The sequence below is a fragment of the Tyto alba genome, unplaced genomic scaffold (genome assembly GCF_018691265.1).
Source record: "Tyto alba isolate M040663 unplaced genomic scaffold, T.alba_DEE_v4.0 Super-Scaffold_38, whole genome shotgun sequence".
Taxonomy (NCBI): domain Eukaryota; kingdom Metazoa; phylum Chordata; class Aves; order Strigiformes; family Tytonidae; genus Tyto; species Tyto alba.
This window is the reverse complement of record NW_024881313.1, coordinates 7,836,267-7,853,394: the sequence shown is the minus strand read 5'-3', so window position 1 is coordinate 7,853,394 and position 17,128 is coordinate 7,836,267. Positions and strand designations below refer to the sequence as shown.

Genomic DNA, 17,128 nt, shown 5'->3' with positions numbered 1-17,128 from the left:
ATTGTTATGAGACATACTGAGCAGTCATTGCTTATTCACTTCCTCCCTGTCACTCCTGATTCCCTTTGTTCTCAGGGTATTGTATTTGACAAGGCTGTATTTTAGGTCTTGTTCTGAATTTACCACAAACGTAATGTTTAAAGCTCTGAAGTTGTGGAGCAGTGCTGAATGCACTTGTCTTTGCTCTCCTGGGACTATTGTGCTGCCATCCCTATTCCTGGCAGGCCAGTTCATTTACATTTTAAAACCTGGGATTTAGAATGGATATGTAAATTGACCTTCCAGTATAGTAACTCCTGCTACTTAGTCTTAAATTAAAATCCTAATCATAAATATAGGATTTAGGATATAGGCTGTATTCCTGGACAATTTGTACTGAAAAGGTCATAAGTAAAAATTTTATTTGAGAAAACTGAAATAAATGTTCAATTAAAACCAATCAACAATATTATTTATTTCTACTGAAGGTTCAGAAGCTTGTGTTAGTTTTGACTGACATTTTCAAACAAAGATTCACCTTTTCAAACTTACTTTCATGATTCTCCAACAAAAAAGAATATTCAAGAGCATATTCTTGTGAGGAGGCCTGGCTTCCACAGGCAGCCCTCTTCTCAAGAGTGAGTTAATTCTGTTTCTGGAAGCAATATAAGCAAATTACTTCTGCTTATGAACATGTTAAAAGGAGTGTACATTCATCTTTCTAACACACAGAATTTTTAAATGAAGAAAAATGTGCATAAAGGCATTGCTCATTTCCCTGGTATTAACAGAACCACAATCTTTCACCCTGTGGCCATTTTCCTCTTCTCTTTTTGTCTAATAAAAGCAAAATAAAATCCACGTAAGATTCCAGTGGAAAAAATAATTTTCCTTTGTTTATTTTGTTTAAAAATATATATATTGTCAGTTAAAAAAAAAATAATATATATATACACAGTGGCAACAAATATAAAATGGCACTTTCTGTACTAAGAATAATCATAGGTTATTTGAATAACTGTATCTCATACTGTCTGTAGACATTTATTGGCAGCAGAACTATGAAGAACAATGGTTATCACCCACACTGGACTAATATTTTCTTTACATATCTACTATTGTTCTACGACCTCTCCAGAGAATTTAATAGACTTGTCAATGTCTTACACTAATGTACAGAATACCATTTGCTACATTCTCTTCCAGGGGGTATGGCAGGGGGGCAAAATCCAACCCCTTTACTCTCCATTTTATGATCTTTTCACAGGCAATTTTCATAGCTATGACACAAACAGAACAAACCAGCAAAGCTTTATATTCCTATTTGGTTCAGCTGTCTATAGCTGAACAAGCTATGAGCTGATGAAAAAGCACGATCACTGGGTTTAGCTGGGAATATGGTATTTCCATCCATAGTTCTAAACAATAACCTTTATTATTTAGTAGGTCATTGTCAGCTGAGTCACTGAGTCCAGAAGTACTTTAGGAATAAGTCTTTAGAGTCAACTCAGCACAACAACATAGAGTTGCTCCTTTGGAGCTGCTTGGTGTTTGCTTTTCATACAGCTTATGTTTACGGGAAGAATTTGTGAAAATCAGTCATTTTCACATAAAAAAAAAAAAAAAGACTTAAGAGACACTTGCTCACTTCTCCCCATTTTTCTGACACCTCCTCTCGTTTTCTTTCCTGAATGATTCCACAAAGAATGCCCCTCAACCTGCAGCTTGGTTTTGGCAGAGACTGCTTGGCAGAGACTGGCTTGGGGAGTAGCCTTATATTTTAAAAGAAGCTTCCTTTTCCTTCCATAAACCTCTGCTTTCCAAAAATATCAAGTGAAACTTAAGGAACTGAATCCTTCCCCACACCCAACTGGAGCACTGAAACTTATGTGGGGGAATAATGTGCCCTTTCCGTCCTGTCTTGACTGTGATTAATTCAGAAACATGTCACTGCACTGTGCCAGTAAATGGCATGGAGCTGAGATGCCACTGCACTGTAACAACAGGAATGGCTTTCAACTTCATTGAAAAAACAGCATTTCTAGCATGAGTGACAGCTAGATCTTCCTTGCTGCAACCCCCTGTGGAAGGTGTTTGCCCCATTCAGCTGCAGCCACACCCCAGGGGACCATTCTTCCAGCTTTTGTGGGTAGGTGGAATCATAAAGCAATCGGTGCACTCACAAGTTCTTCATTTGCTCATTTGCTTAAGAAATGTACCTATCCAGAGGTTAAAAGGATGATGAAAGGGTGTTTTGTTTTGTTTTGTTTTTTTTTTTTTTTCTGCCTACACATACAAAGGGGAAAGGAACTGGCTGACACAGCTCTTTTCCCCAAGCTACACAATGAAATTGGGAAACCTGGAAACAGAGGGTCATTTAAGGCAAGGACCACGGGCTAGTATTTTTCCTTGTTTCCTCCCAAGGAGTTGTTAATCTCATCTCTCTTCAAAGAAACCCAAGAAGGTATGTGTGCAGGCTCATGGGAAAGCTGTTCTCTCCTGACAGGGTGGGAGGAAAGGAGAAAAGGTCAAGAACAGAGTGTTTACCAAAGCCATGTGCTCTTAGCTGTGTGTTGCCTCTGAGTGCAGCTGCTTCCACTCTCAGCTGGCATTTTGTGGTTTTGAATACTAGAGCACTAAATAAAATATGGGGTTTTAATACCTTTCTTTTTTAATATAGCCGGTGTGGGCTGCTAAAGTAAACAAAATATTGCATGAGTGCACATTTCATTCATATGAGCAGAAGCTTAAAGCAAAAATGGGGAGGGCAATTAGCAACCGAAGAACACAGTCGAAGACCCTGGAGTGCAGCACAACTACAGACAAATATAAACTCCCTTTTAAAGAAATATACTTAGAGGACCAGTTGCATAATTGTGCAAACTGAGGAGAACACTGACTCACTAAGTCAATATTTGCTAAATCTGTTGGGCCAAATTCAACTCTCATTCAAGACAGAAACAACTTTTCTGTTGTTTCACAGCAATGAAAGGGCCTGGCCACGAGAATAGCAGGCAGCTGCCTCTGCTTCCTGAGCACTTCTCTTCCCAAGTTCCTGACCACTGACCGTCTGCTCAGGACAGATTGTCCTTCGGCCTTGAAGACTTTGGGCAGCTTGTCTTTCATATCTGGCAGAATCATACAATTAGGAATGAGTGCTTCTGGTAGCCTTTCCCCCTCTTTTGACTAGTGGTAATAACAGGAAAATACAGGACTGAACTAAGAAATTATTTTCTTTTTCAGTAGGACATGTAATAAACACACACTTACTAAAGGTAAGAAATTAAGATGTGCAAAGAAACGATGGAAGCAGAGACCTGTTTTCCAAAGCAGAAATAAACTGAATTGCTTAGCTGTTGCAGCCAGGTTAACAAAAGAAAAAAAAAAAAAAAGTCTAAAAAAACCCCTGTGGCTTAACAGGGCTGTTAGTAAGGGATCATGGCCTGCTGGGATGCATGAAGGTTAGCTGGTGAGAGAACGTGGTGAAGTTGAAATTTTTCTCTGTGATCTCTTCTGGTATTTCAGCTATTAGGGAGCAAAAAAAGTATTTCCCTGCAGTTTTAAGTAGGGAGTTGGTGTGTGACCTGTTGTACCACCGCAAAATGCTGTTCAAGTTTCACAGTCTCTGCTATGAGCAGGGTCTGAAGTGAAAGAAGCAGCAGCAGTGTGAGAAACCTACCAAAAAAAATTTCCTTGGGCGTATGCAGTGGTACATTGTAAGTATTATTTTAATGAATTTATTTTAATTTAATATCTATTTTAATGGTTATAATTTTAATATTAGAATCTTTTATTTTGCCTTTATATAAGCATATTTTAAAAGGAACTATTACGTACCTTTTCCTTACCCAGCAGCACAAAAGAGAAAGACAACAGATACTTTCTCCCTTTTTGGGTGTTTCACTACCTGAAAGAAGGAAGGAACAGCTGGTCTCTGTGCTGAAGTACAGATAACAAGAGAATGTTATTTTATATTTTCACTGCAGCTCTTTTTAAAACTGTATGGGGAAAGACACAAAATAGGTGCTGGCACCTGAAACAACAGGGAGCTCTGATAATCAGACTCCTTTTTCTCCATCTTTCCTTGATCTGCTGAAACAATTACTGTTCTGTGGGCTGAATTCCTCATTCTGTTGCAAATCAGGAGCAAGTCCACTGAAGCCAGATAACTTGCACACACGCTAATTCAGTCATGCCCTGATGCTAAAGGGCCTTTTGGTGAGTGAGCTTTCCTATTCCTGGAGCGAGTGGGCGCTCTTTCCTCAACCTCCTTCCTGAGCTATGCCTGCTCTGGGAAAGCTTAATGACAGTAAAAAACAAAGCAGGTTAAAGGAAAGGGGAGGCACAGAAAAATGTTTAAATGTACTGTTTAGGTATAGAATCACAAAACCTCCCTTCTTAGTAGAGATCAGCAAAGTCAACAGTGGAAACACAAGTTCTGGACAGAAATGGTACTCCTTTGCGGTACTCCTGAAAGAATTTGGCTTTGTCTTGTCAACTGCAAGTGGTGGCAGAACACCAATTTTCACTTCAACTGATTGTTATGAGTATTTGCTGATGTTTCTGAATGAATGTTGATCAGTGGTGCTCAAAATGGCGTTAACCTTTTAATCTACCACTTAACTATGTATAATATATACTATATATTTATATATATAGAATATATTTAACATCATCTCTTTAAAAAATGAGTTAGCCTGTAGCTATTATTCAGCTTGTATTCTCTATATTTATAATGAGCTACTCAGTAATTGAAAGATTTTTATTGATAGCATCTAAGCAGAGTTATTTTTAGAACATCTGACTAATAATATTTAATTGCTTCATAAATAAATGAATCTAAAAAGCACGCCACTGTTAACTTTTCTTGAGAAAATAATAGCCATCACTCATATTCTTCATACAGTAAGAAAGAAGAAAATGATCAACAGAAGCAAGTATGAACTGTCTACAGCCCTTGTACGTACAAAGCTACTCTTCTCTATTTACTTATTTAATAACAGCAGAGTAGGAATGGAAGGATGGACAGTGTACACCAAGAAGGCTTCCCAAATTTTCCTAAATTTCCACTCAACAGAACCTAGACAAATTTGCTGGAATCTAAAAAGAAAAAACAAACAAACAAACAAACAAAAAACAAACAAAAACAAAACAAAACAAAACAAAAAAAAAACCACACACACAAACCCTGTTGAGTCGCATCAACGAACCAATCAAAACCAATTGCCTTTGACCATTAAATTGCCTGACTCTCTTCCAGTCTTCAAAAAAGATACCAGAAGCTCTTTTGGAATAGCTGAGCAGCACACACCTATTTTTCCGGGTGCAAGTAACTGTTTAATTCCTGTTTTGTGATAAAATTAGATTAATTCTGTCCCATTTGAGGATGAAAGAATCCTAAAATTTTTTTTCTAGGCTAGCCTGAACCCATTGACTTCAGAGTTGAGTGTTTTGGGCACAAATTAAAATAATGTATTAAATATTTAGATTTTAATACCTCACTGAAAATAATGTAAACCTAGGCTCCACAGGCTGAACTCATCCATGCATAGGTCTGTTCTCCACCTAGAAGTCAGTGCAATCAGAAATAGCTCCTTTTAGAAACTACCTTGTAGAACTCAAGTAATTTTTGTTGACCTCACGAGTTTAATCCCCAACTCTTTTTATTTGCTCAGTAGCCGTGAGCAAGCTCTGGCAATCTGTAGCTGAGAACCATGGAGCTAGACCCAACATCAATGCAGGTAAAACAAACTGCATTCTGTCCTGCTCTGCAAGCATCACTGAAACACAAATATCAGCAGTACAGTTTCCCAAGAGATTTTTCCAAAAACGTATCTTGGTAGTCTATTCTTCTTCCTCCGTTTTGGAGAAAGCACTTGCCCTTAACACCTCCATGCAGTTCACAAGAATCAACACTCCAGTTAACTCTCGCCAATGTTTTGTTACTGGGTTTTTCATTTTATCCAAGGCTGACTGCAGGTCTTGTAAGACATCCCTGTAACTGTCTCCATAATGGGCAGCCCAGGTGTAGAGAAAGTCATATGCAGGTTTCCACATCATCTGAAAATAAAGGGAAAAAAATAAAAAGGTTTGGTTGCAGAAATTGAATTATTGAGCAAAAATAGCTAAATCTTTCCAATGGTAAAAAAGTCATCAAAAAGAAAAAAAAAAAAAAAAAAGTGTTTGATCCTTAGCCATGCTGAAATGTTTTATCATAAAAGGCATGTTGATAGAAAAACTCCAGTAACCCTATGTACTTTATTTCTATGAAACTCTAACATTCTTAGAGGGGTAAATAGTGGACAGATAAATTTTTCATTTAGATAATTATCAAGAAGCCGAAATGCATCCCTAACTGAAAGTATAATTCAAAGAACAAGGGTGGAAGGAAAACACTTATTCTTTTCGTCATTTTTGTAATGCATACACCCAGCAGCAGTTTCTCTATTTAGAGTTTGGCTGTGCTTTTGTATTTTAATGACTCCCTTTGTCTCATTAATACACATCATACTGTCCCTCTACATAGCCTGGAACTTTTAAACATGTTTCTTATCTTTACAAAAATATTTTCTGGCAACAGCAACAGGAAGATGACCTATCTATAAAATCGCTGTTCAAAAAAAGAAAAAAAAAACCCAACACTCCAAAAGCAGGAGAGTCAAAATCTTTTATAATTAAATTTTTTAAATCAGGACATGCAGCTTAAAAAGTGTCCTGCAAAAATTAAAGAAAATTAAAAGAGATATTACCAGTGCTCCCCTATTTCAAACTACAATATGTTTATTTTATGCCAAGTATGGAGCACATCCTTAGCACGTGTAATTTGCTATTGGTCTAGTGACACTAATTAAGCCATGACAGCATGATTCAGATACCAAGCTGGATTTACATATTTCAAAGTGCTGACGTCTAGAGTAAGTTTGCTCAGTTTACAAACATAAAGATTGTTTTCCCAGCTGTTGCTTTTCCAAATTTAGCTTGGGCTATCCGCTTCCTAGTTCCCCATTCTTCATTGGCAATAAAGGTTTTGCAAACAGCAACTGAGTTAGCAATTGCAGGGATGATACACAAAGCCCCAGAGAAACCCATCACTTTCCTAAAAGGTACTGGCATTTGCTGTTTTAACAAAAATACACTTATGAATAGAAATAAAAGCACATGGACCGACGTGTGCATATTTACACAAATACACCAAAGTGATCAGGAAGGCCTGATTTTTTTCACAACTTTATCTTTTTTAGTGGAAAAGCTGTTTTCATGGCTCTGAAGGATAATTCAGGAGGAAATTGGTTATTTCCTCAGTATAATCCTATTAATTTACAAATAACACAAAACAGAAAGCTCTAATTCCTTGATTTAAGCTTTATTTACTTGATCCATTGAGGATCTGAGTAGCAGGATGATTTCCTTCTTCATAGTTCTGAGCTTTTCTCCACATTTGGGCTAAGAACTCTCAACTTACCCCAAGATTTATTCTATCATAGTTTCTGTAAACATCTCCCTCAAATTATTTTGCCTTTCTTCCCCATCCCCAAATGGAAAAACCCACCAAGCTCATATCCCCAGTAGCATCTCACAGTCTGATTAGTCTGGCTTCTGCCTTCGGTTTAAGCCATAAAAAAGTGCCTATGCTTTCAGTGAGGTGTCTCATTTTAGGTCTACAGGAGGGAAGCATATCATCATTTACCAAAAATTAATGGTACCTACTTCTTGCTTTAAGCAAGTCAGTCTTAAGTCATAGCATTAAGGTTACAAAAGGAGGGAAGAAAAGTAACTTGGTGGCTGGTGGGAAGAAGACAAGTGATGAATTCTTTCTTTTCATTAGACAGGCTATGCTGAAAAATAAGTTTTTAATGTACTACTGTAAATAGTAGATATTACAACATATTTTAATGATCTAAAGTAGTTGGCCACTGTTGTATTTATGCTGATACCAGAAAGTTTCTCTATTCCTATTTTTAGATTGATAACCAAAGTAGCTAGCAAGAGAAGCTGGGATTTCCTAATATTCTGCTCTGGCTGTGCCTTTTATGTTTCCTGCTATCTTTCCTTATATTCCTGTTAGACCAGGCTATTTGAAGAATTGGGGTACATCCTTCTGTCTTCACTGGAATGTGAAAGGACAGTGAGTATGAAAAGATGTAATGCTTTGACTTATGCTGAAGGTCAGTCTGACACTGTGCAATCAGAGAATTGGCTGAAATATGCCTAAAATATAAACCCTGTTTTTCTCTACTCTGTCACAACTGATTTTTTTCCCTGGGACAAAAGAAAAGAAAACAAAATGGGGGAGGGAGAACCAAAAGCTTTATAAACTGGTCATCAGTGATTCATGATTAACTCAGGAATAATCTACATGCTTACCACACTAAACTAACACTGCAAACCAGGCTTCTAAGGAAGGTCCTTCTCTGCTTCCACATATTCTGCTGCAATGGATGAACTGAATTGCATTTGACATTCCTGAATTATATCAAAGCAGATTTTCAGGCAAAATATTAAATCACTGTAGCATCCTGGGCAAATCTCATCTCAGCTGTGTGCACAAGTTTTCCCTCTGCTCCCACTGCCTCTGCTGAGTAGGTAATAATGATACCTACATCCTCTGTAAAATGATTTGGAATTTACTGATGAAAAGCACTTCAAAATCTGGCACCAATTGTATGTACCTCAGGTTGCCTCTGTGATTATCTGGGAGAAGATTTCTCCCACTAAGAAAAATATTAAGTTTAAAAGCAGAAACATTTTTCAACCAATCAGTCCTCTTGATGGTAGAACAGTCCTTGGTGGGTAACAAATTGGTTAATGTTTTCAGATAATCCCCAATAATTACTCAAAACTTATTACTCCCCTATCTTTGATTGGTTTCCTGTTTTCACACTAACCACTACCAATGAGAAAGTTTTTCCATCAGAAAACTCCAGGCTGGGATAAGGTGGTTTTAATCAGGGTGATGATCAGCAATCATTCTGAAATTAGTCAGACTAATGCTAACCTTGTAGCATCTCCACACAGGTAGGAATTTACACTGCATTAGCTACATTTGTTTTGTATCCCTGCTGAACAACAGCCACAAAACTATTTATAAACAGAATTTTGCTTTCTGTATGTAGAGGTTCAATTCACCAGAGCAGTGAGAAGTTCAGAGGTCAGAAGAAAGAACTGAAATTTGGTAGAAAGTGTTGAAAATTAAGATTATATTCACAGGACAGGGAGGATGCTGAGTATTCACGTGAGATACCAGTGCAAGAAACCTGGTGTGCATTGAATTCACACCTGTGTTGACAAGCACTGTTGCAAGGCTCACATGAAACCAATAAATTCCCCATGGGCCCATCCTAAGCCTTAAGAAACAACATAAAAATAAAGCAAAATTCTGATCTTTACTTGTTGAATGTTCTCTTAAAAAATAGAACACGCTCTATTATTGGCTTTTTTTATGATGATTTTGACTGTACTGTCTTCTGGCAGCAGACACTGTCACTGAAAGGCAGATAATCTTGTAGGTGGTTTATCATAAAAATAATGTAAAAAACTCTGGAAAATAAAAGAATAGGGTATATGAGACAGAATATGCATTTCATGGAAATAGACACCCATATAAAACACAGTAATACATATATATGTATATTTTAGTATAAAAATAAATAGGTATGGTGCAGGAAAAAGACTTTAAGATTGTTTTGGTTCTTCTGTCTGTTAGCTAAGGAGAAAACATTTAAAATACTATGGAGACCAGTAGAGTTGCACATTGTTCAGGTATAGTTAGGTCTATAATTCCTTCTGTAGAAAGCTGGGGTTTTGTCAGACAACCACAGAAAGCTTAGTAAGTAAAACAAAAGTCTAGGAAGTTAGACAAGGCACTACATAACATTAAAAAAACAAAACAAAACAAAACAAAACAACACAGATATTACAAGCATTCACATTCTGTTTGATTATAGTATTTTAGAGTAAACTAGTGCAAAACCAGAGCCAATAACAGGGTGATTTTTCACTGAAAAGAGAGTAGTATACCAGGAATTGGTAGAGCTGAGAGTTTTATGAGAAAAACATTTAAGGAGGAAGGTGCATCCAGGCACAAGTAATATATCCAGAACAACTCAAAAAAAACCCCAAACCACAAAATAGCTCAAGGAGAAAAGCAAGGTCAGAGGAAGAAGGAATGTTTGCAAACATCCATGACAGAGATAATTTTGCAAGAAAGTGCAGAACCTTGTAAGTGAATGTATGGAGTTTTGGTCGAATATTGATCAGGGCAGTGGGGAAGGGGGTAGCATTCAAAGGGAATAAGAGGTGGTAGTTCACAATTAGAGCAAATATCTCTTGATAGCTATCACTAGGCAGATAAAACTGAGGTGAGAGACTCACTGGATGCAGACTGTGGAATGGAGGATGTGTTTGGCAGGGGACAGGAAGAATCAGCTACAGGGAAAGAAAAAGGAAGAAAAAAATTATCTTGAGTAGTTGTGAACTTCTGAATGGGAAATAGAAATTCCTTTGGTACTGAGAGGTGGGAGAGGAGGAATTGAAGCTGGATCATGTGTATTACCTGCAATAATCAGTGGGACCAATAATACAGGCAGAGGTAGAGTCGAGCCCGAATGTAAGTGCTAAGGCAGAAAGATCTTGGGTATCACTCAGCAACACTTATAAAAGAGGATTCTCAGGATAAAATCCAGTCTTGGACCTAGAAGTCATTGGCACATAACTCTGTGGGAAACAGTGTATCTACTGTATGCTTTGCTGTTAAAGTAAGAGCAGAGAGATGTAGGAAGCAACTCGGCTGCCCAGGCAAAGGTGTGCCAGGAGCACAGGCTGGCCCTCAGCTCAGAGACATGGATGAGGGACCACCCTAAATCTTGTGACCGATCTGACATTGCGTGCATGCCAGGGGTGCCTCTGGGCACCTCAAATGGCACTAGAGATATAATTAGGTACCTAAATTGCTCCTTAGATGTGTACACACTAAAATACTTGTGAGGGGACAACTTGACTTTTATTTAGGACTCATACTTCTGCATAAGCACAGAGATTTACAAAGGAGGACAAATAGCATGACAGCCTATGAAATTAAAACGTGGATTTGCCAGGTACATACACAAGGACAGAGGTGGAATTGGTGTCAGAGCCTCCAACCTCTTGTCATGCCACTTAAGATAAGTGATGACAAATTTGACACAGGGGCAGAAGACAAAAATATTGGTGGAGGTAAGCTTCTTTTCAGTGGAAAGAGCAAAAGCTGTACTGAGGGTGATTTGAAGTGGCTCCTGCAAGGACTGAATGATCAATTTTCCTCCCTGCATCTGAAATGATAGCAGTTATGAAGGAGATGGGCAGAGGTATGAGAAAGATTAACCAGTGGACAGGACAAGAAGAAGGTACTGTTGGCTCTTGGAATGAGAGTAAAGAGATGAAACTCAGGACAGAGACCAGGACCTCCACAGCAAATAAATTTGGCACAATGACACTGAACAACTGGACTCGGAGGAACATCTAGATAATTGCAAACAGAAGTTGGTGAGAATTTGAAGGGCTTACAAAGTAAATAAGGAGACTAAACAGGAAAAGGAAAGAAGCACACAAAGCAAGGAAAAAGAAAGGTCTCTGGATGTGTTTGTCCAGAGGAGCGAGTGTGTACACACTGTTATACCAGAGCCTTACCTCCAGAGCTACTGCTCCATTTTTCCCTTGGTGAGGTACTTCATAAGCCTCGATTTGTTGCTTTGTAAGTCGGGCTAGCTTCTCTGCAAGCTCTCGCCAGTATTTGCCAAGCTTGACAGCTGAAGTCAAAATGATGGTGTCCTGGGTAAGTCGTGCCACTAAACCCTGGCAATCTATTTTCAAAAGTGCCTGCAACAATAATTTTCATTAGTATTTCTTCACCAGTAATTACAAAAGGAACATTTTTTGTTATAATAGCACTATTCTGTATTCCTAAGCAGACAGGAAGGCTTTTTGTCTATTTTGTGTTCTTACAAATATGTAACCTTTTTTCCTACAAAAAGGTGTTGCCAACAGTTTCATAGGAAAACTGCCCACAAGCTTAAGAAAAAATTAAGCTGGCATTCAGCTGCTTCAGCATTCCAGAGTCAAATGGATCCTGCCAAACTTACAGATCCTGGAGGAAAAATATACTTCTCCAACAAAAATATTTGGGACATCAAATTTAGCTTCTTGAAAGTATGACATGAAACTTAAAAATGAAGTTAGAGCATTATTATACTTAGGTGTGGTCATTTGTCTACTGCTTTTCTGGAAAATCATTAATTATATTGGCCAGCACCTTTTGATTTACTTCTCCCACAGTACTGATGATTTGCTGACCATTAAGCAGAAATGCAGGCATAAATCTGTTCCCTTCCCCATGTCAAATGAGCTTTTAATAACAAGTTAAAATGGTTCCAGAAGTGGAACCGTGAAATGCAGGTGTGTTGCATTCTCCATTTTTCATTTGTTTGCATAAGAGCTATTGAGAAAAATACATGTTGTTTTTTTGTTCTCCTCAAATTAACAGGAAAATGTTTCACTAAAAATGTTGACTTTTTCAGTGAAAAGTCAGGAACAAAATCCAGACATTTTCCTTGATTTTTAGATACTGATTTTTAATAAAATATCAAGTATTTCTGCTTTTGAAGATTTAATTGTAAAACATTTTTCCATAAAAATCCTCACTGCAAACAGTAGAACTTTTGGTAGGCACAGTAGTGAGAAGCAGACTATAGTGTACAGTACTGTATCTTCCTAGACTTTGGCAAAGTTGTTCAGTTTGTCTTTGCTCTCATAATCAAGAACTCTATTGACATAAAAATAGGAGATTAATTAAAAGAAATAACTAGTAAATTTGACCCAAAAGTGACATGGATGATATCTAGCTTTAAGACTAGCTATAGAAAGACAGGGGCCTGCATTGGCACATCACAGCTCAAAATCATGTGCTTCTCAACAAAACAGGACGTCTTATTAACCTAACTATGCCCCGCCTTTTGCCTGTTCTGTAATGAACTCTGTTTCACTGTATTCAATTAAAAGTTTGGATCCTTTTCACTTTAATTCCCCCTCCCGTTTTTGTACAGAGACATGGCAGACTAAACTGTACTTCATACTTGCTCAGTTTTTTTCCACATGGTTTAATGCAGACTTGAGAGTTGGAAGTGGCCACTGCTACCAAAAATTTCTGAATCCTGCTGAAATTGCTGTCAGAACTTCAACGGGGATAGACTAGTTATGAGAAGTAAGTCCTGTTAAGTTTTACAATTCAGGATAGTCAAAAGACTTTAGATGAAAGGCTACAATGTGAATTTTTAAACACCCATTTTTATGATACTTTATTTTCATATCAGAAATTTAATTCTCTTCTGTCCCTAAATAGGCTGGTTGACTTTTCAATCAAAGCCACAGGCAGTATTGAGTAATTGCTAGTAACAGTACTGAATCATATGGAAGTTTTTCCAGTGGCTTACAAATGAGGACCATGAAATTATGTACTGAAATACTTGCAATATTGTCCTTAGGTCACTACGACATTGTCTGTGAAGTTATCATGTGTGGATAGAAAGTCTCGTCTTCAACAAGTGGGTCAGGATTTCCTTACTTTAAACATATGAAGCTAACTTAGACATGTACCTTAGGGTACACATATATAAATAATGGAGTATCCACGTTATAAGTTCATTAAATACTTCACAATGTGAATGTGAATACAATTTACCATGATGGCTTTTATGACAAAAGACAAAATTATTTCAATCATGGCCATTTAAAAACATTTAAAAAGTCAACTCAGTCAACCTACTAAATGAGAAGGCTCCTGGAACGTTTAAAGAACACTGTTTAGAATTAATTCATCAAAGTATTCTTCTTCATAACAGTTTGGATGTATTTTCCATCTATGGGTACCTACAAATTTTAGTAATATGTTCAGGTTTGTAAAGATTCCCACAGGGGTGAAGGACCACACTTTCTTTTTCACACATTACCATTGAGTAGTTTCTTGGCAATGCATTCCCAACCCAGGACAATAACCAAGTTTTTTCATGCAATACTTACAACAATGAGCTCATAAAGAAAAAGTCTTTTTTTTTTGTTAGCATGGCAGTCTTCCTTCATCCTCTTCACAACATGTGCAACTCTCTCTGATTCTTTATCAGCATGTGCCACATTAAAGTCATCCAAAGACATATGTGAATATCCTAGCACCTCAGCCAAAGCTCTCCAGTCATAAACACTCTCTGATACTGTAGACAGAACTACTGAGTAGATGTAAGTTAGTTTTTTGAATGGCAATGCAATTTGTTCAACAAGATTCCTGGTTGTTAGCTCACTATCAGCAGTGTCCATAGCTTGTTCTTTGGAAATCACTTTTATGTTTTTGCAATGTACAAGACCAATCTTTTTTCTGAGAACTCCTACGTACCACTCTTTTATTTTAGTTTGTCCAATGGCTTTTACTTTATCTTCACCAAGAAGTGCTATTGTGTCCCCTTTAAAATATTCTAGCAAATAGTCAATCTTATTTTGACGTAATACAGTTTTCAAAGCCACTCCATAAGTATTAACACTCAAAGTTTTATCTCGAAATTTTGGATATTTAACTGTTGGTATTAAAAGCAAGGGCGCAGACTTGATTTCTTTGCGGTTTTGTAAGCACTTTGGCCTGTTGATAATGCCACTTAATTTTGGAGCTGGATCAGGAGTTGTAACATGGAACTGCGTTACTTGGCTACTTTTTAAGACTTTAATCTGAACGAGGAAAACAAAGAAATGCATATCCCTGCATCCAAGCATGGAAAACAGGAATTGTTGGCGGACCATTTCACCGGCTTTCAGCTCCTCCTCTTTAATATTTTTGCTTTGGTCTTCCATCTTCACTTCAAAATCTGGATCACAGGATATCAAAGAAATGTTTAGATCTTGTGGCTTTTCAAGCAGAAATGTATGTTTTCCCCACAGCTGAAACACAACAGGAGGCATATTTTTCCCCCCCTTTTTAATGTCACAAATTGTGAGCTTTCCTGGAATGTAGTTATGACCAAAGACTGTAAAAACTGCTGTAAAAGATGGATGAATATACTTGGGACCATAAATTCCAACTGAGACCATTCTGTGAACATAATCCCAGACATTAGTTGCTGGAGGCTGGATTCTGTTTGCTTGTACAGCAATCACTGCATACATCACGTGACTTAGGTCCATTAGCTTTACTTGTATGGTATCTTGATAAGTGTAGCAATTTTCTAGCTTCTTAAAAGGCCCTTCTTTATTGAAACTATAGAAACACACAATGTCACTCATAACTTGGCTGAGTGGATCATTCTTCACTTTAGCTGCAACTTTCACCTCTAGGAAAATGGCTTCCCTCGTGTTGAGGTTGCTCAGTGTAAGTTCTATCAGAGGACTTATGGTGCTAGACAGATCATTGTTAAACGAAGGTGGAGGGTTAAGGATAGCCTTTAAACCAACTTCTTGGAATTCCCCTGGTAATACATGACCTACAGGGACATGAATGTTGATATCTGAGTCAGGTAGCTGTAGTGAACCCCCTTCATGATTCAGTTTGCAAACTACATGAATGTCTGTAGCTTGTGTTTGTGCCCATCCAGGACTATGGCTCATAGCTTCTAAATCTAGACAAGATCGGGTAAGTTGCCGGTGACTTAACCAAGCCATCTTGTAGGCTTCACGGTCATTCTGAAGCCATGTCATGTCTGAAGCTATAGTTTTTTGAGGTGTTGCCTTGCGAGGATGTAATCTCCAGTTATCAACAATGTCCAGGAAGTCAGAGACACTCTTGGATCGTCCAGATCTTCTTGCTGAAGTCTTTCTTAGAAGACAATCAATATCTAGCTCATCACCTGAGGAAGCCAAAGAATCCCTGTTGCTAGAAACTTTAGAGAACAAATGGGGTTTTTCTTTTAAGATTGAAAGGTACCTATTATTTTCATTTCTATTTGAAGCAGCTATGTCATGTACGAAAGGGTTGGAGGCTGACAGTTCATTCCAGAAAGGGTTAGTCTTGGAAACAGGAAGGGCATGTTTGAATACATCAGACCAGTCAATATCCATATCCAGTTTACTTTCCTTGACATCTGTTTAAAAGAAAAAACAGAAATATTTCCTAAAACACAGAGACTTCAGACATTCTATTCATTTTCAATTCAGTCTGTTAAGATAACAGGTGACAAAATTTATCCTCTTAAAATACATATAGATCATTTATATATTTCTTCTTCAGGTTTTTAAAGAGTATCAATGTTGATTTCTAAGTAGCATTAAGAATCTTTGTTAATAGACAGAGTGCTAACAAATTAGTACTGAAGGATGTAAAGCATCTTCTGAAAGGTGATGATTGTTATGAACTCCTGCAACTGTTAATTGTCATTGAGTATGCTAAAATCCCATAAGGTTTAAACACTGATATTCCAGTAATCTTTTGCCTCTTACAAAATGCCATGGATTTCTTTCCTTTGCACCTAACACTCTGCAAAGATTAAACAACTACTGTTTAATTTTTCAAACACTCTAGACAGTACAGATATATGTATTATTCAGGATTCCTTTTCATGGTACTGCACGTGCATTTAATTGATAACAGCACTCTTCAGATTTATCTCAGTGCGTGTGGAAATTGTTATACTACCTTTCCATTAAAAAAAATCACTGGTATAATTTATAAGGTTTTGTACAGTTTGAAATTTGGATAGAAATGTTTCTGTGGCTACTGATTTTCTGAGATTGCACTTAAATAGACAGATAGGGGTGTATAAGTGATATTTAAATATGCTTTTTAATAGAACCACTCATTATTGACAGCAATGTCTATTTGTTCTGAAGACAAGGTGTCCTTATAACTGTTCACAGAAGCTGTTTTATAGGTTAAGACACATTTCTTGCAATGAATAGAGTATCTGCAACTTATTGTGTTAAGGGTTTCTGTTATTTCAGTTTGCCATTATTTTTCTATGTACAAAGGTTATACCATACCTTCATTGTACATCCTTGTAAAGAATTTTAATTTTAGAGGGAAAATTCAGCATTTCCATTATTTCAGCATACCTATATCCTTCATTATTATACTTTCCATAGTACCTTCCATCTCCAAGGTTACTAATTATTGGTCAATTGCAAGAATGACAGTGCATTCACACAC

The 17,128-nt window shown here is 37.3% G+C and overlaps 1 protein-coding gene across 1 annotated transcript in view; it reads right to left on the bottom strand.

Moving 5' to 3' along the window:
- Positions 1-911: 911 nt before the first annotated feature.
- MACC1 (MET transcriptional regulator MACC1) overlaps positions 912-17,128 on the bottom strand; it is a 38,030-nt gene continuing 21,813 nt past the window's right edge. Inside the window, exons 3-5 of the mRNA XM_032991813.2 lie at positions 14,029-16,067; positions 11,644-11,832; positions 912-6,039 (exon numbers count right to left, since the gene is read on the bottom strand). Coding sequence (XP_032847704.1) covers positions 5,824-6,039; positions 11,644-11,832; positions 14,029-16,067 — 2,444 coding nt within the window. The 3' untranslated portion in view covers positions 912-5,823. The remainder of the gene's footprint in view (positions 6,040-11,643; positions 11,833-14,028; positions 16,068-17,128) is intronic.